The sequence below is a fragment of the Lissotriton vulgaris genome, chromosome 7 (assembly GCF_964263255.1).
Source record: "Lissotriton vulgaris chromosome 7, aLisVul1.2, whole genome shotgun sequence".
In the NCBI taxonomy this organism is placed as follows: Eukaryota; Metazoa; Chordata; class Amphibia; order Caudata; family Salamandridae; genus Lissotriton; species Lissotriton vulgaris.
The window spans coordinates 1228318258-1228344332 of record NC_141695.1 but is presented as its reverse complement, the minus strand read 5'-3'; the positions used below and the strand labels follow the sequence as shown (position 1 = coordinate 1228344332).

Below are 26075 nucleotides of genomic sequence, written 5' to 3'. Positions count from 1 at the left end.
TGGCCCCTCACAAATAAAGGTATTTATGGGGATTTATGATCAATTTCTTTTAGACACTGTGCTAAAATATGCACTACTTAACTCCATTTAATATATATATATATATATATATATATATATATATATATATATATATATATATATATATATATATATATATATATATATATATATATATATATATATATATATATATATATATATATATATATTCTCAACAGATTTCCCATGAACCTCTCTTGTTGCAGTCATGCTCCCTTAGTGCACTTCCTCGCACTGTATAATTCAGGACTTGGTCTTGTGTCACACCAATTTCAAAGTTCATCAGCCACCTCTGCTTGATAGTCTCCCTTTCTTGTCCCAAGCACCAAACTTACAAGCTGTGTTAGCACAATTGTATTTGGAGTTTAAAATAACTTTAAAATGACACATTTCTCATTTTTGAAATTACGATCCCGTCTTTAGAATGAAAAATGCGTTTTTGTTACCACTAGCTTGTACATTTATGGGCAAAGACTGGTGTGAATTAGTCCCGCATTAATTATTGTTGCACTTTCTGCTACTGCACAAACTAAAAACTGAATTAATTTGATTGCTAACATGAGTGGAATTGATATGGAATTCCAATTGAAGCTCATGTTAGATGTCCTTTACATCTAACGTGGGCTTCAATTGGAACTCCATAGAGCATATTATCAGGCCCATTATCGCCGTATTAGCAGCAGTTTTCTGTCGCTAAAGCGGCGATAATTTTGTCGCCTGTCTTGATAATATGCCCCTTAAAGTTTTAAAATCACCTTCTGCCCTTCAGTGTGTCCTTCTGACCCATTAACCCATCACACTCCCCTATTACGATCCTGGAGCCAAGCTTTGAGCCCCCTTGGCTGTTGTTCTATGTGCTCAATACATTAAACACCCAGTAAAGACCGGAAGCCTAGTGGCATATTAATGTCTAGGGTTGCGTCGTTTTTGCACCAAGGAACATGCTGGGTATGTGAGGTAAGCACATAATGCAATCTACAAAGCCATGCAATGTCACTTTATGTTGCCTTGAGTGGCTTCATAAATCCAAGATAATGCTGCGCAAATCAATGTGTAGCGTCACTCTGCCCTGGGAAGGCATTCCATGGGCGTTGCATGGGTGCTTCCACACGACTCTCATAGAGTTTGACGCATTCCCAGACTTACCATTGCTGGTGGACCTGAGATTGCACCAAAGAGATGCATCTTCCCAGGTGAAGCATAATGAGGAGAAATATCCTTATTTCTCCATTGCCATTAAAAGTGTGAAATATTCGAACTAAACAGATGTAATAAATTAACCTGATTTTACCATTACTTGCTGGACGTCAGGGACTGCTTCACTCTTAGCCCAAAAGGCCACCCTAAAAGTGAGTAAAAACACTAATCACTATACTGTACAATATATGTTCAAGAACTGTTACTTAAATCAAATTTAGGTTATACACAGAAATTAGTTTTACGTTTACACTCAGGAGGACAACATTTTTTCTGCAAAGTCAGTACAGGTCCAATGCCCTCCACTTCCTTCCCTACCTCCTTGTCAAGGCAGGTTTGGTTTGTAATCCTTTACAGCCCATGTGCACCACACCGACCAAGATCGAATGGACCTGTCCCTCATCTAACAGTTTCTGTAAGTGACAAGCTGAGTGTAAGTGTGCATTTGTTTCGGTGATTGAGCTGTGAGTGAACAGAAGAGTCTGGTGTCATGGAGACATAAGGTAGTAAACAAGAATGCATTACCACCCATAACAATTTCCAAATCATATGTGAAAATACGACTGCCCTGTGCATGATATGAGAGTATCATAGCGCCACCTATGAGCTGTGCTCCGGAAAAACACCCCAACTTTGAAATGACATTTTGAGAGGTCCCAGTTCCCACTGGCATTCCATTGCTGCTTCACAATCCAGAAGCCAGGTGGATGTCCGCTGGGTTTTCAAATACATAAGCCAGGGCAATTAAAGGAGAATTATGAAATTAGACAGGTGACAGCATAACACAAGTGCCAAGGGGGCATGTACATGTTAACAATGGGTGTGGCCATTTTGTGGATACATTACATGTGGGAGTTCACAAGTAGAGGACTGGGAATGTAAGAAATAGGAGTGAAAGTCGTAATAGCTAAAGAAGAGTTACTGATTGCTGCTCTGACAAAATGTTTATTTAGAAAATTACAAAGTCCAACAACTGGCAAAAGGGTGAATGAGTGAGAAATATATATTTTATAGAGGCCATAGAGACACAGAAGAGAGTGGAGAGAAGTTATATACTCCCCTTTGCGACTATAATAATGCACCCTACATGTAGTGTAACTAATAAAACAATTAACATTAAAGGCCCAAGTTACAGTTTGACAGGCAGAGTACTTCATCACAAACACTAAGAAGCATCCTCTACGGCAACCTCTCAGACTGCTCACCTCAGTTTAAAGCCACTTGAACCTTACGTGTTCTGGGAGCAGAGACCTTGTTGGCTCCGTCAACAGAAATTTTCCCTGATGGCCCGACAGAGTTGGGGCTGTCGGAGGAAGGACCTCCCACCATCCACCCAATTTAGGATGAATAGTGTAGTACCTTTTTTGCTTGTCTGTCACCATGAGGAAAAACCTGGCAGTGACGGACAGAATAATAAATAATGACACCCCACACTATGGGAGAAAACTCTTCCTCTTTGGAGAATTTGTTTCTGAAAAACAAAAACTTTATAAAAGGTGATTGGTGGCCGTTGAAAGGGGCGTCAACATGGGTGGCAGCCATCCTCCAATCTGTGTCAACATTGACAGGAAACGTCATATCAGTAGTCCCTTTAAAGATAAAGAGAGGACGGCTGCCACCCTCTACTGTACTCTGTCCACCAAACCCTCAGTCAAGCCCTATGTCACTTCTGCATTAGCATTGAACTAGCTTAACCACAAACTGTTGTTTAAAATGACTCAACTTGTAGCGAAAATATGAAAAATAGTATCTTTCTTACCAGCTGAAGAGATAGATGTGCAGGAAAGAGCAGGAAAGAACATATCATACGATTAGTGATGCTTTAATGCGTTTGAGATGCAGTACTAAAAATAACAATGAAGCACATTTCATTTTCAATCCTCCACCATGCTGCCTTTTGCTTATTTCTGCCCCTCTGCAGACCTTAACTGTTAAATATTCAATAACCAGGTCCCTTGTAAACATCTTTGATATTTCTGTCTGAGCCCTGCTATGGTGAAAGCCTGAGGAACCGTACGAGGTAGCAGCAGACACAGCAAGGCAGATAGCAGAGTGCTGCCAGATGAGGGTCAAAGACAATGGTTAATTTGTAATAAAAAAAAAAGAAGTGCCAGGCTCTTGTCAGGAGGCAGCTTGCACCAACCCATTTCTCTTGTAAGCGCCGCCTAAAACAGAGCTCCCATGCCAACCAAAAATGACTGTTTCCTTGCTCCAATACCTTTGGATCGAGTTCGCGCTATAAGCACCGATATTCATGATTAGGTGCCAGTGCTGAGCACCAGAAACCACCGGCTAAAATTAAGCACTGGTTCTCTCAGGTCACAGAATTCCAGAGCGAGATTAAGGGGCCCAAAGGAGATGCGGGTTAAAATATTCAGTGCCTGTATTAATAAGCGTTTGCAATGCAATCCGTCTCGATTTTGGGGCCTTATAGTATGTATCAAGGGAGAAGAAAGTATATAAATAATGTGATTGAATAGTTACAGTTCACAGATGGAACTAATTTCAAAGCTGTTAAAAAAAGTCCACATCCTGGCTGTCCAAAGTAATGTTATGAACGATGTTAATGGTGGCTGATATATAATGTCATCAATGGTGTCATTTTTTACCTATGTCATCATGTGCGAGGCAATGAGTGGTGCCTAAAGGTGAAAACTTGTTGTGGATTTGCTTATGTTTAGATATTGATAGTAAAATATATGTTGAATTAGCTTCCATGTCTATGACAGATGTACAAGTCAACTCACAATTGTGAGGGCTCTTCTGTATTCGATAGCTGAAGCACAAACAATAAATCAAATAAGCAGTGATTGGCAGAGTCAGGGTTCTGAGCAGTAGAACAGCCTACGGCCCAACTGCCACTCACAGAACGCCCTCGTCACTCCTGCCCCCTGTAAAGTCTTAAGGCGCCTTTCTCTTGATACAAGAGCATCACGGGAGTTCCCTTTGCTGCTGCTGATGCGTGCAAATGGGTGATTTACTCTGCATTGTTACTCAACACAGAACTAAATGAACACATAGGCTGCACTAAATTAAAATCATAACTAATAAATTTTGTCAAGAATAGATAATTGATACATTATGACACGTTGGTCAATAAATTCGAATTTCGGTGAAATATTTTTTTAATAGCAATCAGAGAGATGGGAAGGTGGACTAGCGAACACTTGGTGTCCTGCTTACTTCAGAGAGGGATGTCAAATTCCTGGCCTTCTCGAATGTATTTTTTATTAGCCCCCGTATTACACATTCACGTTATAATCCACACTCTAAGCCACTGACCTGTAATTATAAGGCACCCACGCTGAACCCGCCACATTGGGCAGCTTAAGGCTGTTTCAAAACCAGTGACAGCTGTCGGTACCAACCCCATCTCGGGCAGTCCATCATCGGCAATCAAAGGAAAGTGCAATTGCAAGTTTTCTTTTTATTATTTATGAATTGGTTTTATCCATGGATGTTTTATTTATAATGACATGTATGTATGTATTTAACTCGATTTAGATCTGTGTTTTTTTAGGGGACAGATTGTTCCTTTTGTCCATTTGTAGTACTTTTATATATAGTTTAGTTTAGTTTATTTGAGTTTTATATAGCGCTGGCTAGACCCATAGGTATCAGAGCGCTTTACATGAGGAACAAAAATAGCGAATTACAAGTAACAATAACACAAATAATGAATTACAAGTTACAATAAATTAAACAAATATTGCACAGTCATTACAAAGAAAGTGGCAAATCGTAGAGGGGAGAAAAAGGAAAGGGGACAAAAAAGGGTTGTGAGAGAAGATGAGAGGAGAGAAGGGAACCTGAGTGGGGGATGGGGTTAAGGTCAGGGCACAAATCGTGAAAAAGAGAAGCGGGGATACGCTGTCACCAGAAGTGACGTCACGACAGGAAGCGACGTCACGAAAGGTGCCGAGCTTCTCGTCCCAGAGAGGCCAAAGAGTGAAGTCCAGCTGTTTGGGAGAGGGGACGGCGTCCCCCAGGTAAAATAAGTGGGGGGAAGCCGTCCACCTGCGTGGTACCCCGACTCGAGCCCTGGTTAAGGCAGTCCAGCAAGAAAAGAGAAAAAGCATTGAAAATGCAATAGGTCTCGCCTTTGATTAAGTTAAAGCCATTTGCTTTGCTTATGGAATTGTATAGCAAAGAAAATGGCTTTAACTTAATAAAAGGTGAGGCCTATTGCATTTTCAGTGCTTGTTTTACACTTGGAGCCATAGTGAAATAAAGTCCTTTACACAGAATCACACAGCGTCAGTCAACTGCAGAAGTTTGGATTAGGATGCATGGTGGCAGGCTGTGAACTTGGATGCCAGCAGTGCAGACCAATTTTTTAGTGTAATTTAAGACGGGCTCTGCTAAATTCTAACTGAGGACGTCCTGTGAACCAGGAAGGGGTCGTTTACTTAAATTGTGATGCTGAGCCTACAACCGCCTGCACCAGCCCTCCCTCCATCTCTCACCTCTCTCCACCCTCCTCACACTGTCGGGCAGTCTGAAAGACAGTGGTGTAACAAAACTCTAAGGGACTCGCCATATACAATCCCCCTATCAGTCGCACATGCAGGCATAGGGATACTTCATAGGGGTTGGTATGACAAAGCTGGCAATCTGTGAATGACCTTCTTTCAGCTTACTCCCAGACCAGATGGAAATTAATGTGGGCTTTAGACCATCCACAGTATTGTAAACACCAAAGTATGCTATGTTAGCTGGTGTCCGTATGGCTGGTGTGACAGTATGGCGTCGTTGCTTTGTCTGCTTGCGAAAGGGTACACGTGTGTGATTCGAACAGTGTGTTGCTGGGAGCTTTACTGTGTAGCAATGTGTGAAGTGTACCTCCACGGTAGATGGATGCCGGCGATCTTTGTTTGGCAACACAACTCAGAAGGATGTGAAGGGTCCCAAAGATCACATGCGGAAAACTTTTTGAACATGTGATTCTGGGCAAAAAAACGTAAGATCCTCAAGTCTTAAAAAAAAATGAACGTATCCTTGTAATGTACCTGGTGCTCATGTAAAACGTTCTAATAGCATCAGGTCTATGGCGGAACGGGGAAAACACAACAGAATGCCCCTTGGTTCGGCCCCCCTCTCCCCCCACTCCCAGTATTAAGGACACGCAGGGATGTGGTGCGGGGTCTTTGGGGTGGAGTGGATACAATCACAATGGATGATAGGGTGCGGCTGAACCCAAGGCGTAGCCCGGGTAAACCTTGCGGGCCAAGCAGCAGCATGCATGGGAGACAGCATGCAGTTCCCGGTTTATTTCTTCTGTTACCGGTAAACACCATGTGTTTCCCAGCACTCTGCAGTGACTTACAATATGACGTGCATCTAACCAAAGCCCCCTGTCATTAATACAATTATGAACTTTCCTGCAAGTGTCTCTTGCAAAAATCTCCATTTCTCAAATAAATGTGATGTGGGTTTGTGCGTTACGCCTGGGCTGCGCTGGAGAAGTTGGAGCGTTAGATTCGGGAGTACTTTACTAAACAGGAGAAATTAATACAAAAGAAGTTTTTTGCATGTCTGAGGTTTCTCAGGCAGGACCGGCAGGGGTGTTTGTAAATATAGCCGGCTAAGCGAGTGTTATAAATAGAAAGTCCTTGAGCCAGGTGTATAACCATGATAGGTTTATTAAGTCAAGTTCCAGATTAGGTTCTTAAGATGGAAATGTAAAACCCCACCAGGAGTGACCTCCCTGTTGCTCAGCCTGCCTGCCATCTACTGCCACTCTACACCCAGGCCAGGCACCCAACATTCCACGATGTCACCAAACATTCCAGCAGTCACACCTTCTGAGCCACAGGGAAATCCCAGCCAAGGAAAAGAGACATAGATCAATTATAACAGCGAGGTGCCGAAGAACTGCGTTGGGAACAAGAGAAGTAAAGCAATAGCTGTTTTAAAATGGATCCCTGCAATCCAGTCAGAAATGCAGTGGCGGCTGGTGTTAGTGGGCAAAAGGGGCTTTGCCCTACAATCCTGAGCCTGAGGGGAGAGGCAAGAAATGAATGTAAAAAACAAAGCAGACGAAAATAAATTGCTACCTGCTGGCTGCTCTATTTAATACTTTTAATGAGGCAGCTGTAATAAACTGCAGATGTCCTGCTGTGCATGTGCTTTACAGGAGCGCCTGCTACATTACTTAAGGTCATGTTTTTTAAAGCAACAGGATGCTAAGTGATTTGCCAAGATTCACAGGATATACTTGGGCCGAGCGCTGAGAGTGAACTCACAGTCTCAAGGAGGTCGTTCCTCTGTTCCCTGTCAATACAATCTCGCTCTCTCCGTTTAGCTGTTTGATATCGGGCATGATTGCTTGCTATTCTGCTGTGTGCACATTGTGTTTCTGTTTCGTTGCTGTGCACATTTTATTGGCAAAATATTTCGTCCGGAGATGAATCTTTATTTTATTTTCATTACCTACCCAGCCCTCGCTCCCTTCATCCTCCTCCGCTTCTATCGTCCCTGCAGTTGCACATTTATATTTTTGGGATTTTCCATGTAGATTACGGCCTCAGCAATCTTGCATTAAAAAAAGGCAATTTACAGCACAATTTAGTGATGTCAGAGCAGTTAATCGTTCAAGCTGCCACTGAAACAAGGTGCTAGGGCACACTTAGAGCAGAACACATTTAATATATGCTAATACATATCTTTGTGGCTGCAAACCTCACAAACGTTGGAGGGAGGGAGCTAAGAGGCTTTTTTCTAAAAGTAGGTTCCATTTTTTCCTAACAGGCCCAGGGGCCTCATTTATGAAAAGTGACGCATCGCTGCGTGAAAACAGCGATGCGTCACTTTTCACTGCGCACTCCTTGCGACACCAATGATGTGTCATATTTAATGTATGACGGATCATGTCGCAAGGACTTACAGATACGTCAGTATTTCTGACGCATCTGTAAGCGCAAAAGTGACGCATTGCTGGAGTGTGTCACAAAAGCAACGCAACTCCAGCAATGCGTCCTTTCACATGGGGAAAGCCCCATGTGAAAGGGCTTGCGTCTGTCTTAGGCCTGCTGTGAGGCAGGCGCAAGATTTTGACGCAACAGCATCATAAAAGTGACGCAGTGAAATCTCATAGATTTCACTGCGTCTCTATTACGAGGCTTTTTGCGGGGGAACGCCCCTTCTGCATACATTATACCTGACGCAGGTATAATGTGGCGCAGGGGTTTAAAAAGTGAAGCATCTACCTAGATGCGTCACTTTTTAAATATGGCGCAACAAGGCGCATTTTGTACGCCGCTGGTGCGTCACAAAAAGCGACGCACCGGCGGCGCAAAACTGACGCAAGGCCTCATAAATAAGGGCCCAGGTAACTAATATTGACGTAATTTACAGCTGTAGGCACGCTGTGATTGACAATTATTGCGAGGCAATTGAGTTAAGTTATTTTATTGAGTATTTGCAGGGTCACTGGAATTGTGTTGCAATGTAGACTAAAATTATGTGGTAGGGTTGGCTAAATTATGTGGCCTGTGAGGCATGTTTTGCAGCATAATTTAACGAAAGTCTTGCTTCATTACTATGTCATTTTTACATGTTGGCGCTCTGTGGGCAAGGGTTTCACCACTTTAGTATCAGTTTCACACTCACACGAAGAAAGTTGACGAGTCAAATTTTCCACCTCGCAGCAACACATGTTGCTGTGGTTTTTGTAACTTTTGAGCTACAAATATTTTTTTTGTTAAAATCTGCAAATTTTGCATCAAATGACTGATTATGTGGCAAATAAGGCAAATCCATTTTGCCACTTTAGGGCCAACTAGTGCCTTAAGTGGTTGATGAGCTGCAGCAGCACTATTTTACTGCCTTAGAAACTGGTAAATAGTTGTTTATGACTGGAACCTTAACCCCTTCCATGCTGATGACGAACCCCAGCCGTCATGCACTACGGTGCTCGTGTGCTGATGACGGCTGGGGTTCGTCACGGCCCGCCCCTGTTCGTGCTGTTTACAGCACACCAGGGGAATCGCGGCCGCATCGAAGGGGGTTAAAGGAATTTGCTGCTTTCGGCTGCAAATATAGCATTGTTTGCTGACCTATCTAAATTAAGCCACTAAATATAACACAGTAACAAACACAAAGCCACAGCAACATAGCACCACAATTAAAACACGATATCACACATCACAAGGACAGTCAAAACGGAACATAGCGCAAATACTACAATACAACAAAATAAAAATCACATTTAAATAATGCTGCACAAGACAGCAGCATGAATAAAACAGAAGACGTCACCAGCACAACAAAATGCCACACAGCAAATGTGAAATTATTCAAATATGCAGTAAAATGTACCATGTTGTCCTCTGTTTCAATTTTTTTTCAGTGAGGGGCCCCCATGACCATCTATTCTAGTCATGCTCACTCATTACACCACACCACTTTCAGGAGTCACCAGCCGCCACTGCAGAAATGTGAGCAAAGTTTAAAAGTCTCTGAGTGGAGAAATCAGATGCAGCAGAAGGAAGCAGGTGGGTAAGTCGACCGAGCAGATCAATTGTTCTTACTTGCTTGTTTTAGAGGGGGGTCTTGTTAAAAGGGCCGTCTTTGGTGAGATCTTATTGCGTCCTCTGAGCGGAGTCACAGCGCTGCCCGCTGCACTCGCATGCCCTCCTTGCAGTGGGAGGATGAATGTGGTGGTGTTTATGTGTGGGAGAGATGGCTGGCATCAGTTTTAAGGACTCCTCCAAGAACAAGAGAGGGAAGCAGATGCATGACGTGTGCGCAAGAGGTAGTGGGAAGACTAGGAGAGAAAGGGGCTTGCGAAGGGGCGAGGGTGCGGGCAGAGAATGGGAGAGAAAGCAGTTTATGAGAAACAGGACAGGATCGAGCGGGGTAGGACCGACGGCGGGGTTCTCAGGGAAAATCCCCATATTAATTAAATTGGCTTCGGACGCACACTCATAAATCAAAGTCCACATGATACCGCCAACTTAAAAAAAAGCTGTGGCCACATCATTTCATTGTGCGAATGAAAAAAAGAAAGTGCTCACCCAGCAATTAGAAGGCACTGTGTCCCACCGCAAGTAAAAGTGCCAATCCCGGTGGGTGGGGCCAAAAGTGGACAGGGTGGCAACCCTCAGTGTAATGATTGCCTCCAGTGCAATTATTACACTGTGTTTTGCATCATCCATGACGCAAAACGACGCGCACAAATCAGAATTGTAGGTGGAGCAGCAACACGACTTCTGGAATGGTATCGATTCCAAGAAGCCCTCATATAGCAAGAGCAGCGCATGCTCTAATCATGCAAGGCGAGACCTAAAAACATTTGGGGGTCATCAGGGGGAGTCAGGAGGGAAGGGGGAAGGACGGAGTTCAAACAAGATGGTAGGTCAGGGTCGAAGGAATCATCGGAGACCACACCAATATAGCGTGATGCACAAAAGTCGAAAATCCTGTGAGAAACACCAGAGAGCAGCATTAAATTTAGTGGATTCAGAGGGGGGCAAAGCCACAAACCAAAGGTGGACGGAAGGCTGCAGAGGGCGTGCACAGGCTCTGGACCATGGGGCATCGGTGTTGACGATCTGCAAGCCGAAGATCCGGTGAGTCAGCCTGGGGGTTATATATTCAATAGTTTTATGATATAATGGTATTCAAAGTGTAATTTGTCTTTCATTTCAAATCTTTATAAAGAATTGAATTAAATTGACAAGTGAGTACCCAGCAGATTTGTTCAGTTAAATCTCAGCTAATTCCCCTGAGGAAAACGAGGCACTGGTTATGCCTGGGATGCATGAAGCCCGCAGCCCACCAGCCTTTCCGTAAGCTCGCTGCAGTGCTTCGTCTTCTGAGGGCAGCGTATTATATGTCAGCTGTTGGGCCGTGCCTAAAGCAGTAGACTTCAGCTGCCCGGGACAGAGGCACGGACAAAGGACCAACAACGCCAATAGGCTTGCTATAGTGCTGCAATGGAGATGCCTGAAGTAGTTCTAAAAATGAAAAATGCACAGTGTATTTTACATACCGGTGAAAAGATTTTCAACATGTGAATTTATTAAGAGTGCGGGTTAGCTTGCATCTCATACAAACACACAGAAAACATGCTTCCAAAATGAACCTAAAAATAATTTAAGCTCATATTGTTTTTTAGCCCCCTCATCATAGGTAATCATGTGCATTGTGATGGCCATGAGGAAAGAATAAGCACACAGCAAATGAAGGAAAGAAAACAAAACACAACGCATCCCACTGAAAGGGAGGCCAACCACGCAGCAAAAACAAGTTGTGTGAACGAGGAGCACTCACGAAGACCCGTGCAGCTGGGAGCAGAGACATGGGAGGAAACCAAGCTGAGTATAAGGCCGCAAAGCCCATATAGAGAAGGGAGAATGGGCCATCAATCGCTGTACAGTATGGTGGCCAACTAAAATGTTCTCTTAGTGAAATCGTGGGGCGAGAAAACTAAGCACACAAAGGAGGGACATTTACACAAATGCACCAATATCAAGCCAGCATTTCTGAATGACACAGATAACAACCAGTGGCAATCAGTGGGTGTGTCAAAAGCCCACAGAAGAGATACAACAGGTTTTGCAGACTATGCAAGTGCTGGCAAAGTGCTAAACCTAAAAATGATACTCAGGTACATGAGGAGAAGGGAAATAGAAACTAAAATATTTTCTCTTACCACATTTTTCTGGAGCGATAAAAAAGGGCAAGAAATAGAGCACAAGCACACAATTAGTCACTGCATATGTACAAATTACACATAAACATGCATATAAAATATTGAGGCAGACTCATTTTCAATGTTTTGGAAGCTCTGCTGCCACTGCAATAGTGCAATGCTGGTTCACACCACAGTCACCAATGGTTATGACTGCAGGTCTACCGCATGAAAACTTCCAAGACCTGCTCACCTAAAAACCATAGGAACTGCGGAGGTCTAATTGAAGCAACTAAGGAGAGTTTCAGGTGGTTGCAAGTGAAAGGCATAATTGCAAGAGGAATTTGTCTGGGTTCAAAGTTTGGTCGATGGCAGTACATAAGAAGGTAGTTGGCACCCTAATAGGACCTTCTAAATATGGGTTGTGGAAGGTAACAAAGAGCATCAGAAACACTAACAGAACTGAAAAGATAAGAGTAAGGGAGGGCGGAAAATAAAAAGTAGGGAGAGGGTTAGTCAAGGGATGTGGGTGAGGGCTTAGATGGGTAAGGGAGAGAGAAAGATAGTGGCAGAGACAGATGAGAGATGGAGTGGGGTTGAAAAATCAGATTGTTTGGGTAAATGACAGAGTGCGCTATAGACAGAAACAGGAGTAAGAAAGATGGTGGTGGAAAAGTGAATGAATCATATATATATATATATATTGATGTAGTGAACAAGGCGGCAACGCCGAAACGCGTCTAAGCAGATACTGATCGAATAAATCGAGTTTGGATTCAGATTCATGGTGTCAGCGCCTTCTTCAAAATGTACAAGGTTGGCAAGACTGGATATACATACATATATATATATATATATATATATATATATATATAAATATATATATAAATAACACTCCACCAATACCAGTACGAGCATTGCGGCTGTCGTGAGCGGTCAAGGTCAGGTCACTGGCAGACCTCTATTTTCGCTCCAAGTCACCTCTCGTTCCAAGAAGATCACCCCGGCACTCAGAGCTTGCTTGTAATCCTTTATTTCGGCAAGTAAAAAGTCACGACGCGTTTCACCATTACGGCTTGTTCACGCGTGATTTGGAGCGAGAATATATATATTGGGACCGGTAGTTCACTACATGGGCTACTGGTGTTTTGGTGCAAGTGGACTGACCAACCAGGATTTCCATTTAAGGCGGAGCGACTGGAGATATTCAAGAGGACTGCTGCTAGAGTGGGGCTAGAACTGGCGTTTGAAAAAGACATTACGTCGAAACGCGTCATGCCATAGTTCTTTGGAATAAAAGCAACCTCTCACAGTACCCCCCTGTGTCTCTCCGTTCTTTTTATCAGAAGGAACAATTTCATGACATATTTTGCACGTGGGTCCAGGACGTGCATTGGAGAGTCCCGTCTCGACAAAGTGGAAAGAGCAATCCGGACAGCTTCGGCATTTCTTGTTCTTCACGGTGGTGAAATGCTCCAACCCACCACACCCACCCTTGTACTTTGGCCGCTGGAAACAGTTTGCGACTACGCAGAGGGGCCTCAATCACTGTATGGAGGTTTTCCAGGCCAGCCTCAGGAGTGGAACAGTGTTGTTCGAGGCGTCAAGGGGACTGGGGAGGTGAACTTTTCTCCGAGTGTCCTGACAGCCGCAGTTTTAAACAGCGCTCCGAACAATAACTTGGTTTCACGCGGAGCACACCGCAGTTGGGAGCAGCACTTACCTGGAACGCCGTGGCAGGGTATTCTGGGACCGGTAGTTCACTACATGGGCTACTGGTGTTTTCGTGCAAGTGGACTGACCAACCAGGATTTCCATTTAAGGCCGAGCGACTGGAGATATTCAAGAGGACTGCTGCTAGCGTGGGGCTAGAACTGGCGTTTGAAAAAGACATTACATCGAAACGCGTCATGCCATAGTTCTTTGGAATAAAAGCAACCTCTCACAGTACCCCCCTGTGTCTCCCCGTTCTTTTTATCAGAAGGAAAAATTTTGTGACATATTTTGCACGTGGGTCCAGGACGTGCATTGGAGAGTCCCGTCTCGACAAAGTGGAAAGAGCAATCCGGACAGCTTCGGCATTTCTTGTTCTTCACGGTGGTGAAATGCTCCAACCCACCACACCCACCCTTGTACTTTGGCCGCTGGAAACAGTTTGCGACCATGCAGAGGGGCCTCAATCACTGTATGGATGTTTTCCAGGCCAGCCTCAGGAGTGGAACAGTGTGGTTCGAGGCATACCTGGAACGCCGTGGCAGGGTATTCTTGGACCGGTAGTTCACTACATGGGCTACTGGTGTTTTCGTGCAAGTGGACTGACCAACCAGGATTTCCATTTAAGGCGGAGCGACTGGAGATATTCAAGAGGACTGCTGCTAGCGTGGGGCTAGAACTGGCGTTTGAAAAAGACATTACATCGAAACGCGTCATGCCATAGTTCTTTGGAATAAAAGCAACCTCTCACAGTACCCCCCTGTGTCTCCCCGTTCTTTTTATCAGAAGGAAAAATGTTGTGACATATTTTGCACGTGGGTCCAGGACGTGCATTGGAGAGTCCCGTCTCGACAAAGTGGAAAGAGCAATCCGGACAGCTTCGGCATTTCTTGTTCTTCACGGTGGTGAAATGCTCCAACCCACCACACCCACCCTTGTACTTTGGCCGCTGGAAACAGTTTGCGACTACGCAGAGGGGCCTCAATCACTGTATGGATGTTTTCCAGGCCAGCCTCAGGAGTGGAACAGTGTGGTTCGAGGCATCAAGGGGACTGGGGAGGTGAACTTTGCTCCGAGTCTCCTGACAGCCGCAGTTTTAAACAGCGCTCCGAACAATAACCTGGTTTCACGCGGAGTACACCGCAGTTGGGAGCAGCACTTACCTGGAACGCCGTGGCAGGGTATTCTGGGACCGGTAGTTCACTACATGGGCTACTGGTGTTTTCGTGCAAGTGGACTGACCAACCAGGATTTCCATTTAAGGCGGAGCGACTGGAGATATTCAAGAGGACTGCTGCTAGCGTGGGACTAGAACTGGCATTTGAAAAAGACATTACGTCGAAACGCGTCATGCCATAGTTCTTTGTAATAAAAGCAACCTCTCACAGTACCCCCCTGTGTCTCTCCATTCTTTTTATCAGAAGGAAAAATTTCGTGACATATATATATATATATATATATATATATATATATATATATATATATATATATATATATATATATATATATATATATATATATATACACACACATATATATATGGTTGAAAGGAGACAGAGAGAGAGAAAGGAAGACTAAAGGAAAAGAGGAGAGAGGCAGAAATGAGAGATGCAAAGTATCAAGACCAAGAGAAATAGAGAGAGGAAGAGATCGAAAGGGCAGGAGACATGAAGAAAATTGGTGCAGGAGTGACAATGAGGGCAGCTGTGGGGAATAAAGAAAAAGGGGTGATAAAATAGAGAGCTGGGGGTCGAATGGAAGACAAAGGAAAGAGTTACAATCATGATAACAATTGGAGGAGAGCAGATAATGAGAGCATGAGGGAGAGAATAAAGAGAGAGAAAGGAACATAGATGTGAGAACGAAGGAATCAGAGGGGGAAAAAAAGAAAAGATGAGGAGAGAGAGTGTAAAAGCATAAATGGTGAAAAGAGAAAGATGGAGCGAATAATGGAGAAGGAGAGAAGGTGCATGTGTCATTGAGGGGCACTTCCACTGGGACACACTTGTGGTGTTTAATCGATGTATTGGCAGTGACTGCGCTTTGTTTATTTATGGAGAGCATTGCAGTGATGATACAGTATCTTGGTCCTCCGGATCTTACCGACCCCCAAAACCCACATGGCTCTATCCGATAGTGCACAGTGAAACTCTGCTGTGCTTAGTGTATCAGGAGAGAGAGGTGAACCAGGGACCATAATTGAACAGCTGGGTGAAGTCCATTCATCAATGTCACCAATTTTCTATGCACCAAGCATGCTTTCATCCCAAAATGACCGTCTGCACATACAGGTCTCTAGGTTTCCCACAAGGAGCATTAATTTTATAGTTTATCAAATATTGACAGTATTCCTAACACTTCACACACAGAAAGCTCATTGAGATAAATTGAAATTAAAATGTGGAGAATATTGGTTCTGTCGGGTACAGGAATGATTCTTAGTTTACTAAATAATAACGAAAAGCAAACAACAGTACTCAAGCCTTTCAGTAATAATCAATGAAAGGGAAAAAGAAGAAAGGACAAAAACCATGAATCAAAAAACAAAAAAACAAAAAACACAACAAAATTTAATCAATCAAAGTATGTATTTAAGGATAAATACATATATTCTTTTACATTTTATGGCATTGAAATTACATTAGAAGGCTGTCAGAATGCATGAACATACAATTTCTTCCAACGCCACAAGGGATGTCGTGAAAAAAGGTGCGAAAAAAGTGCTAAATGTAAACAAGATATAGAGAGTGCTGTACGAACTGTTGAAAGTGGTCATTCAAAGGACATCCATCCCTTGGTGCATTAAGCTCCGCGCCACTTGGGAGTTTAAATATCCATTTCACATGGGGTGGAGAGAATAGGGTCAGGATTTTCGCAAGCACATAGATGTTTCGACCCAACGAAGTGCGTGATTGACTGACATGCACAACGGGTCTTCCTGAGGACAAGGCAGGCAATACAAGGAACAGCCAGAATGAATGAAAGAAAGGTCTTCAGGGAATGGTCCATCGTGGGTTGGACTCAAAAGGCAATGACCGAAGTAAGATCCTTGATGGTGATAAATCGCATCAGTGGGGCAGCATAGTTCCGTAGCTCCATAGTGCTGCATTGAAAACCTGAAGACCTTTCTTTCATTAATTCTGGGTGGTCTCTATTTTTCTGACCTCATTTTTGCTGGATTTAGGACTCTATACTTTACCACTGCTAACCAGTGCTAAAGTGCTTGTCCTCTCTCCCCTAAACATGGTACATTTGGCTTAACCCCAAATGGCATATATGATTTACTTTAAAGTCCCTAGTAAAGTGAACTACAGGGTAAGTAAATTAAATTCTACTAGTTGGCCTGCAGCGCTGATTGTGCCACCCACTTAAGTAGCCCTATATCCAGGACTCAGGCCTGCCATTGTACAGCCTGCATGTGCAGTTTTATACTGCCACCTCGACCTGGCAAGATAAACCTATTACCAGGCCTAAACCTTCCCATTGTATGCATATACGTCACCACTAGGATAGGCCCTGTAAGACCTTTAGGGCAGGGTGCAATGTATTCAAAAGACTGGACATGTACTTTTAAGTTTAACTTGTCTTGGGAGTGAAAAACACCCAATTTGGTCACTACTGCAAGTCATATCCCTCTCAAAGGATAACATTGAAATTACCTTAGTACATTCTTTAAGTGTAATTTCCAATTATGAAGAGATGGACTTGTCTTAATTTAAAATCACCACTTATGTTGAAGTTGGATATGTTATAAGATTAGCAATTACTTACTTTAGCTATTCTGTGCCTGCTGCCTGTCTCTGAATACACGTCTGAGATGAGTACACAGATGGGTTTTGTGTATTCCCTCAAGACAGCCAAACACAAAGGGAGTTTAGGTGTGACTGATGGGTCATCCTGGGCAGGATGTGAGAGGGAGGCTAGCATTTACAACTGAAAGGGCTGTGTTCTGCCCCCACACAAATGGTTGTAAACCTCACTGTAGTGAGTCTGGAGCCAGGTCAGAAAGGGAGGACCTTGTCCTCTTTAAAGCTTTCTTTGAAGTCACCCCCACTTCAAAGTGTTAACTGGAAATAGGTACTGGCCACTGACACCATTACTTCAGTACACTTCTGGACCTGTGACCACGCTGCCAGGATGAAGAACTGCTGTGCTGCTGAGAGGAATGCCACTCAGCGGAACTGCTGCTTTGCTGGACTCTTGCCTTGCCGTGCTCTTGCCTTGCTGAGCTGCCGTGCTGCCTGCTGTTCTTCTACCTGGACGAGAAGACATGGATCTGCCTCACTTCATCCCAGAGTGACTCCAAAGGATATCTTTCTATGGAAGGCTGTGATGGGGATATAATCCTGCAGTAGGTTAGTTGGTGTGGGGAATTATAAATAGTTGCAGTAGAAAGCGATCCAACCAGAAGACACTGTATGAACCTATCACAATTGATTTGCCTTGAAGTTTACTGAAAACATTACCTCTGTGCTGTTACAATGTTTTTGATATATATCTCTTTTGTTTGGTCATATGGATGTTAATTGAGGCTTTACGAGTATCTGACTAGTAGGTTTGAATTATGGTGATATTTTTATGGAGGGACAGACGTAGGGATTTGGAGGAGACAATCGAAAATGGATCAGGTAGGGAGAGGTAAATCGATTTGGTTGAGAATGAGTGATGAGTGTGGGATCTGTTCTGTTGAAGAATGGTTGAGCTTTCAGGAGCTGCCTAGGCAGAGAAAAGACATGATATTTAGATGTTCAGATGGATCTAGAGTTACAACATCTAATTTATTGGCTGTGATGAGAATAGCTCTAAGGGATGCTGGGCTTCAACAAGCATAGGTATGGAACTCATTATTTTAGGATTGAGGCATCAGCAGAAGCAGCTAGGTTGGGTCTGTCATGGCGTGAAATAAAGCATATTGCAAGATTGAGGTCAAAGTGCTGCGAAATGTGTGTCAGGAAAGAGTGGGGCTGTTTTTTGTTGTTGATATCCTGATGGCATGTGTTAATTTTTTGTTTCTAGGATATGTTTGTGGCTATACCATTGCAGAAAAGGTGACGTGGCTCATGGAACATTCGTTCATAAAATAACCAATGCAATTTGCTTTTCAGCAGTGTTATGGCAGAAGCCTTGGACTTCCTAGCAGTTACCACCTAAGGTTTTGGTGGGGGCAATGGTGGTATCAGGTGGTAAGGGGTTATTGTTATTGTTAGCTAAACTATTTACAAACAGAGGTTGTCCGGACATGTTTTTTATTCATTTGGGTGAAACCAACCTAGGGCAATTGTGCGGTTGAAGGATGATTTACAACTGACTAAAAATATATGATCAGGAGCTAGTGTTGTATGGACTGAGTTTGTTCCGACTAGACACCGGAGGGGTGCTTTGTAGTATTCGCCGGTACATAAAGCTAGGTGTAAACTTATATGGGCAATGAGAGTTTTTTGCCCGTCCATTGGGGTTACAGTTTTGTCTTACAATCACATCAAGGAAGATGGGAAGTATATTTTTCAGTCTGATGGGGTTCTTCTGCAAAGGTCTGGAAATGTATTTTACATGTTGGAGCTGTGGGAACTGTTAACAAACATTTGGCAAGAGAAACCGTGGTGCGGTTGAAGTTCTGTGTTTTTGCTATTTTGACTTCTGTTGGGTGGGATAGGAAAGCGCCTTACAAGTGTTTTCCTAGGTGGCGGAATTTTTTGGGGATGATGGAGTGTCAGGTGGGGGCACATCCGCCCCTGAAGGGGATGGGGCAACCCAGAGAAAGGGAAGAGGGTCTTTGAATATGTGGAGCAAGACAAAGGGGAATTTGTTTGGAGATGATTGTTTGGGTAGTGTGAGAGACAGAGGGATTAGGGAATGTATAGAAAGGGCTGCAAATGAAGTTCAAAGACTGAACTTATAGGGAGTTGTTTGGGGCTATGGTGCATAAGTTGAGGACTTTGAGGGAGCGGGATGTCAGGTTTTTATTATGTATTAGTGAGCAGCTTTATCTGTTCTGCATTCTGTAAATAATTACATGATGACATCTACTAGCCTGTCTTAAAGGTTCCTTTTATGCTATAACAGGTTGGTAGTTAAGTTGCATTGCACGGCTGGTACATTGAAACTTTCATTGGACTCATTACAGATTTTTCATAAATGCATTTTGTGGTGGCTGCTATGACTATGTTTATGACTTTTATGGATATATCTGCAGTAAAGTTAAGACTATGGGGAGCTCATTTCCAATGCACAGAACATTGACTGAGTACGGGCTAGTGCGCTTCTCCCAGAGCACTGCTTTATGTTTCGACAGAGTAACACTGGAATTAAAGAACAGTAGTTGCACACGGCGAGGAGGTAAGTTGAGCACTGATTTGAGGAGCACTGACCTCTTTCTGGTGAGGGGACCTATTTGACAGTGATCTGACACCAGCTGATACCTTGTTAAACAGTAAGAGGGTGGGAGCTCACGGCCTACAATCCCAGCACTCACTTCACCCTAATGCATCATGGCATAGTTTTAAGGTGCAGTTAACTGAAGAAGTATTATGTGGTTATCAGAACAGATAGAACTGTCTTGAGAAGTAGGCTAATACCAGATGCCAGGCAATCGGTCTTTATCCAAGAAAAAGCTAAATGTTGTCAATCTCAAAGTAGACTCCTCTCAAAAACAATTGTTTTTCAAATTGTTTTTCAAAGTGTAAATTGTTGGCTACTCCTTTGAAAAAGGGAAGGTGACAGGAATATAGATTCTAAAAGAAAAATTGATGGACAGAATGCAGAATAATGTCATACATTAACCCCAGTGTAGAGATCTGGGCCTAAATCCATCTTTTTTTGCTAACGATGCCATTCCAGTTTGAACACAGCCATATACAAATCAGTCTTAACCCTACGCCCAATGGGAACATTCCAGCCCAAACTGCCATGCCTGGTTCTCCCTGAACTGGAAACAAGCATCATAGGACCGGTTTCAGGGTTTCACCCCTCATCAGCCAGGATAGCTTGACTCTAGTGGCATGGAGAGCACAAGGGCCCACGTCTGGGCATACCCGTCTAACTCTGGGTTACAAATGCAAAAAGAACAATTGATGGACAGAATGCAGAATAATGTCACCGGTCTTAGGATGCTTGTTTCTGTTTCAAGGAACCTGGCTTGGCAGTTGGTGCTGAACTGTTCCCATGAGGCATAGGGTCAAGACTGATTTGCATATGGTTAGGTCTAAACTGGGGTGGCATGGTAAGCAAAAGAATAACAGATTTAACCCAGCTATCTTGACTGGGGGTGAATGTTTTGATGTGTTCTACCATCCGTCCATCAACTGGGTGTCTTTTGCTTTCTCGCACTATGTGTGCCGGGTATCCCCAGACGTGGGTCCCGGGCTCACTGTGCCACTGGATTCAAGCAATCCTGGCTGATGAGGGGTGAAACCTGAAACCTGTCCTAGAATGCTTCTTTCCAGTTCAGGGAAGACCTGGCTTGGCAGTTCTGGCTGGACGGTTGCCATGAGTCACAGGGTCAAGCATTATTTTCATATGTTCAGGTCTAAACTGGGGTGGCATGGTGAGCAAAAGAATAATGGATTTAACCCAGATCTCCTGACTGGGTGTGAATTTTTTGATTTGTTCTGCATTCTATCTATCAACTATGTGTCTTTTGCTTTCTCACCCTAAGTGCGTTAGGTATATCCAGACATGGGTTCCGGGCTCACTGTACCACTGGATATAAACTATCCTGGCTGATGAGGGGTGAAACCCCGAAACCAGTCCTAGGATGCTTGCTTCTGGTTCAAGAAAGGCCTGGCTTGGCCTTTAGGGCTGTTCCAATGAGGCACAGGGTCAAGACTGATTTGCATATGGTCAGGTCTAAATTGGGGTGGCAATGTGAGCAAAAGAATGATAAATTTAACCCATGTCTCTTGACTGGGGATGAATGTTTTGTTTTGTTCTGCATTCCGTACATCAACTGTGTGTTATTCTTTCCCAATGAATATAGACAGGGCATAAGTGTGAGTAATTGGGAACACAGAGACTTGGTGTGGAATGCCCAACATGCAGAGCACTGATGTCTGGCATGATATGAGCTGTTCACCCAATGAATTGTGCAAAGGCACTGTCCGGTGAAGTGACTGCTCACACAGTGAAGAGTCCAACCCCACTGGCACTTCCACCCCACAGTATGAGACAGTGCACAGAGAATCTCGATGTAGTGCATGATCTCTGTGACAGGTTCATACGAAGTCAAATTACTTGCCAGGCTTTAAAGTAGTTCCAATGCTTCCGTTCTCTATGATTTGCCAATCTACATCTGAATTTGCTTTCATCTTTAAATGGCTCTGTACATGGTTTCGGCAAGTATCAAACATTTTCTTTCCAGCAGCATCAATATTGTAGTCTGTTGCATGTTCATTGAATTATTAATAATGTAAAAAGAAATGTTCTTAAAGAAAGGTACTCAAAGTAAAACAAAAGTTGGGAAAGTCTGTTAGAAGGCAATGCATTGTCTTACCAAAGAGTCAGCAACGGTATTCTAAAGATATGTGAGAAACAGGAGACGGTATATGCACATGATTAGTCATTGTATTAATCCACATTGCATGCAATAACACAAATAAATTAGGACGCAAGAATTTCTGTTGGCATTTAAAAACCTCCCACTTCCCCATGTGACAGCCCAGTGCCATTTTACATAGAGGACCCTGCATCTATCTACATCTGCAGTCCCACCACTCTGTAATTCGGATTGCTCAATCTCGGCCTGCCTGTCCTCAGTCAATTCACACATGAGGTGCCCTTAAAAGGCAGTCCCCGTTTCCTCCTCTGGCCTCATTAGCTCAATGAGCATGGTGTAGCATCAAGCTCACATGATACCTCTTGCGCTCCAATCTATCCCTGCCTTAAAGTCCCTTTCAGACTGGAGTGAGATCCCCAGCCCTGGAAGTGTGTGGGCATGAGCATTTGGGTCCACCATTGTTCAGAAGTTGCAATGCATTAACTTACCTGTCTGCCATTCTGTAAGCAAGATTGCTGGTCCTCTTTTGTGGTGCCTGCACCCTAAGTGTTGCATTTACCTCTCACTTATAACTTTCTCCTTTGGCTTCCTAGGAAAAGACAACAGTCTGTCTTTTTTAGGGGATTATGGCCACCGCAGGACTAGGGGACATCGATCGTGTTTTTAGGTCGAGCATTCGAGACATCTTGCATATATTTTTGTATATACATATATATGTGTATGTACTTTGTGGGATCTGGAGATCAGCCCTAGGACTTGCCTGCTTCAGCTTATGGACTTTTTTTCTGTTCAACCGCCTCTGTCTTGATAGAAAACGACCAGTAGCGGTCAGTAAAATACCAGGATTGCTTTCTGCTTGTTCAACTGCCTATTTAACTTTATTGATGGAAAGCGACCAATAGAGGTCAGTAAAATACCAGAATTGCTTTCTGCTTGTTCAACTGGCTTGATAGAAAACGACCAGCAGAGGTCAGTAAAATACCAGAATCACTTTAGCATTCTCTAGATTCCAGTCCATAGAAATTGTCTTCCATGAGCACCCATAGATAATAACATTTTTTTCAATCTTGTATTTTCAGTGATATGACCAATAAAAATAGAGCTTTGGACTATACCATTTCCTGCTGAAAGGCAATATTTCTCTCCATGTGCTCCCATCCCAGTTTGGTGCTTACTTCCCCTCCATGTTAAAGAACAGTAGATGTTTGAGCACCCAGGCTAATGTGCTGCATAACTAAATACATATAAGGTCCAAAAGACAATCCCGATTGCATTGCAAATGCTTGTTTCTTCAGCAACTCATTTACACCCTAGTCGAATTACTCCACTATTCCATATTGTGAGTAGTGAAAGTAATGTTGTCTTCCAAAAAACTTTGCAGATTGACCAATTTCAATATACCACACACACCTGCAAAATAATTAGTGCCCATGATTCATTTTGTCCTGCTAACCTTCATAGATAGATAGATGTGATTATTGTGTGATTAATTAAAATTGTTACACATTTCAATCGCAATTATAAGATAAACTTGCAAAGATATGTTTTAACAAAACTATACTGTGTACTTTTCGATAAAAATGTTGTCGTCAATTTTCGTTTCCGTAGTAACTGGTTCAGGTAATTTTTTTTATTTGCTTTTTTTGGTACGTTTTGGAAAACATAAAATGTACAAATAGTGTGGCAACATACTTGAGCATGACATAACGGATGGGAAAGACGAACGGGAAAACACATTTCACAGTATTCAAATTATTAAAATACATTTCCGAGGTATGATGATTTGACACTGGTTGAAAACATATAATGAGATCACAGCGGCTTGCAGAAGCTTTATATGCCTTGTTTAGGATATGACAACTCGCCCATACATTACATCCATTAAGATACAACACATAACATCGCTAGATGTGGACTCACCTAAGAGTCTGGCCTCAATTTTAGCAAGTAAGTTCTGAAGGGATCCCAGAAATCTCGTTGATGGACTGTCGGTAGCACCAGTTTTGCATACTTCCCCGACCATTCCCCACATAGGGCCATGTCCTTCGGCCACTCCCTAAATTTCAGGGCAAGTCTGCTACCCCCATCTCATGTTCACTCTACTCAAATATAACCCAGTGTCAGTGAACTTACAAAATGATTTAATAAACTCTTTGACATACCCCAGCAACACCACAGTGGGAGTGAGGAAGCAGGCCTGTCATGTCATCTCGAGTAAGGCAGTTGTAAGGCTTCTTTGATTAAGAGAGTACCCAAACAACACCTGGCCTGAATAGAGCTGCTTAGGCTAAGAAAGCACTTTAATTAACATCTGGCTTGAATAGAAGCAAAGAAAGGTCATTTATACATCAAACTGGGAACATTTGCATTTAACTCTATGTACTTGAAGTGCCTTTGACATGTAGCAGCTTGTTGTTTGTGTTTTTTTTTAGAATACTATAAAGTTCTTCCCTTGCTTTGTGAATGAATTGTTTTTAATATATGTGTTTTGATGAGATATTTGTCTTTTTTATAATATTTTATGATATCTGCTGAATAAAGAATACATGATATTTTTATATGATGCTCTCGATTTCTACTTGGTGCTGGCGAGTGGCTTATGATTGGATGTGAGCTAGATATTGTTGTGTGCTTTATAAGGAGCCCAAAGGGATCTTTTCATTTGACGACAGTTGTAAGGTGAGAACATAAAGTGTCCACTGCTGGACCCAACCATACTAAAGGAAAGAATCTGCTCCCTCAATACTACACCGCCTGCAAGTAGGGTCAACTTCGGGATAACGTGGTGCAAGATCCATTGGGGAGAGATACATTCTCTGTAGAAACTTATAATCAATTAATCTGTACCTCCCATTGGAGAAGACGTCTTTAGTTTGACGGTGGAAGAACCGCCATTGCTCATCAGTTATATCCTGTCCTGCATACAATCCTGATATGAGTCTGCATGATGGAGGGTTGGTTAGCAGGATATTCAACATCAGCCACTCCGGGGGCTCTTCTGGGAACAAATCACTGTAATAAGGACATCTAGCATAGTAGCTGGGACATTTGTGCAAGAAGTAAATCCACCAGTGTTACTATGTGTCTTTTTCCCATGGACTGTATAAACCCAGGAGGGTCGTCCAGTTGTAGCCCGTGGTAATGTCTAATGAGTATGTGTTTGGAGTAAGGTAAAGGTATGCTACAAAGATCTGCTAATCGATTCTATGCCCGAACTGTGCACCGCAAAGTGTGACTTTCCTGAGCTGGCCTGTGGAGTTGGGTGTAGGAGACTTTTGGAAGGGGGATAGGAGCCACCAGACCTTCTCGAGAACAACATGGGGGAATGCCTGCAATTATGAAACCAATGGTGGATGTACTGTATTTGTGCCACCAGATAATAATCTTCAAAGTGGGGTCCTGCAAACCCACCATGTTGTTATGGCAGCGGTAGTATGCGCCAACCGATCCTGGTCTGCCTCCCTGCCCAAACCAACTTGATCATGAGGGAATGGAGTTGAGTAAAGAAGGCTTTGTTTAGAGGCACCGGAATGTTTTGAAATAGATATAGTAACTTAGGCAATACACTTATGTTTATTAGAGCAACTCACTCTCCATTAACAAGGGGATGGTTATCCTCTTGTTGATGTGAGGGGGTAAGGCCTGCATGTACCTTCCATACTTCGCCCTGATTATAGTGGGGATGTCAGCACCACAGAAGATACCTGGGGCCTCATATATGAGGCTGTGCGTCACTTTTACGCCGCCGGTGCGTCACTTTTTGTGACGCACCAGTGGTGTAAAAAATGCACCTTGTTGCGCCATATTTACAAAGTGACGCATCTAAGTAGAAGCATCACTTTGTAAACCCCTGTGCCACATTATACCTGCGCCAGGTATAATGTATGCAAGGGGGGCGTATTGACACAAGAAAGGGTCGTAGAAATAACGCTGTGAAATCTATGAGATTTCACTGCGCCACTTCTAGGACACAAATGCGTCAATTTCTTACGCCTG

At 43.2% G+C, this 26075-nt stretch overlaps 1 protein-coding gene across 1 annotated transcript in view; it reads right to left on the bottom strand.

Moving 5' to 3' along the window:
* Window positions 1–26075, bottom strand: part of LOC147703288 (uncharacterized) — a 321000-nt gene that overhangs the window by 39213 nt on the left and 255712 nt on the right. The window contains exon 10 of the mRNA XM_086928906.1: window positions 1334–1411. Coding sequence (XP_086785032.1) covers window positions 1405–1411 — 7 coding nt within the window. The 3' untranslated portion in view covers window positions 1334–1404. The remainder of the gene's footprint in view (window positions 1–1333; window positions 1412–26075) is intronic.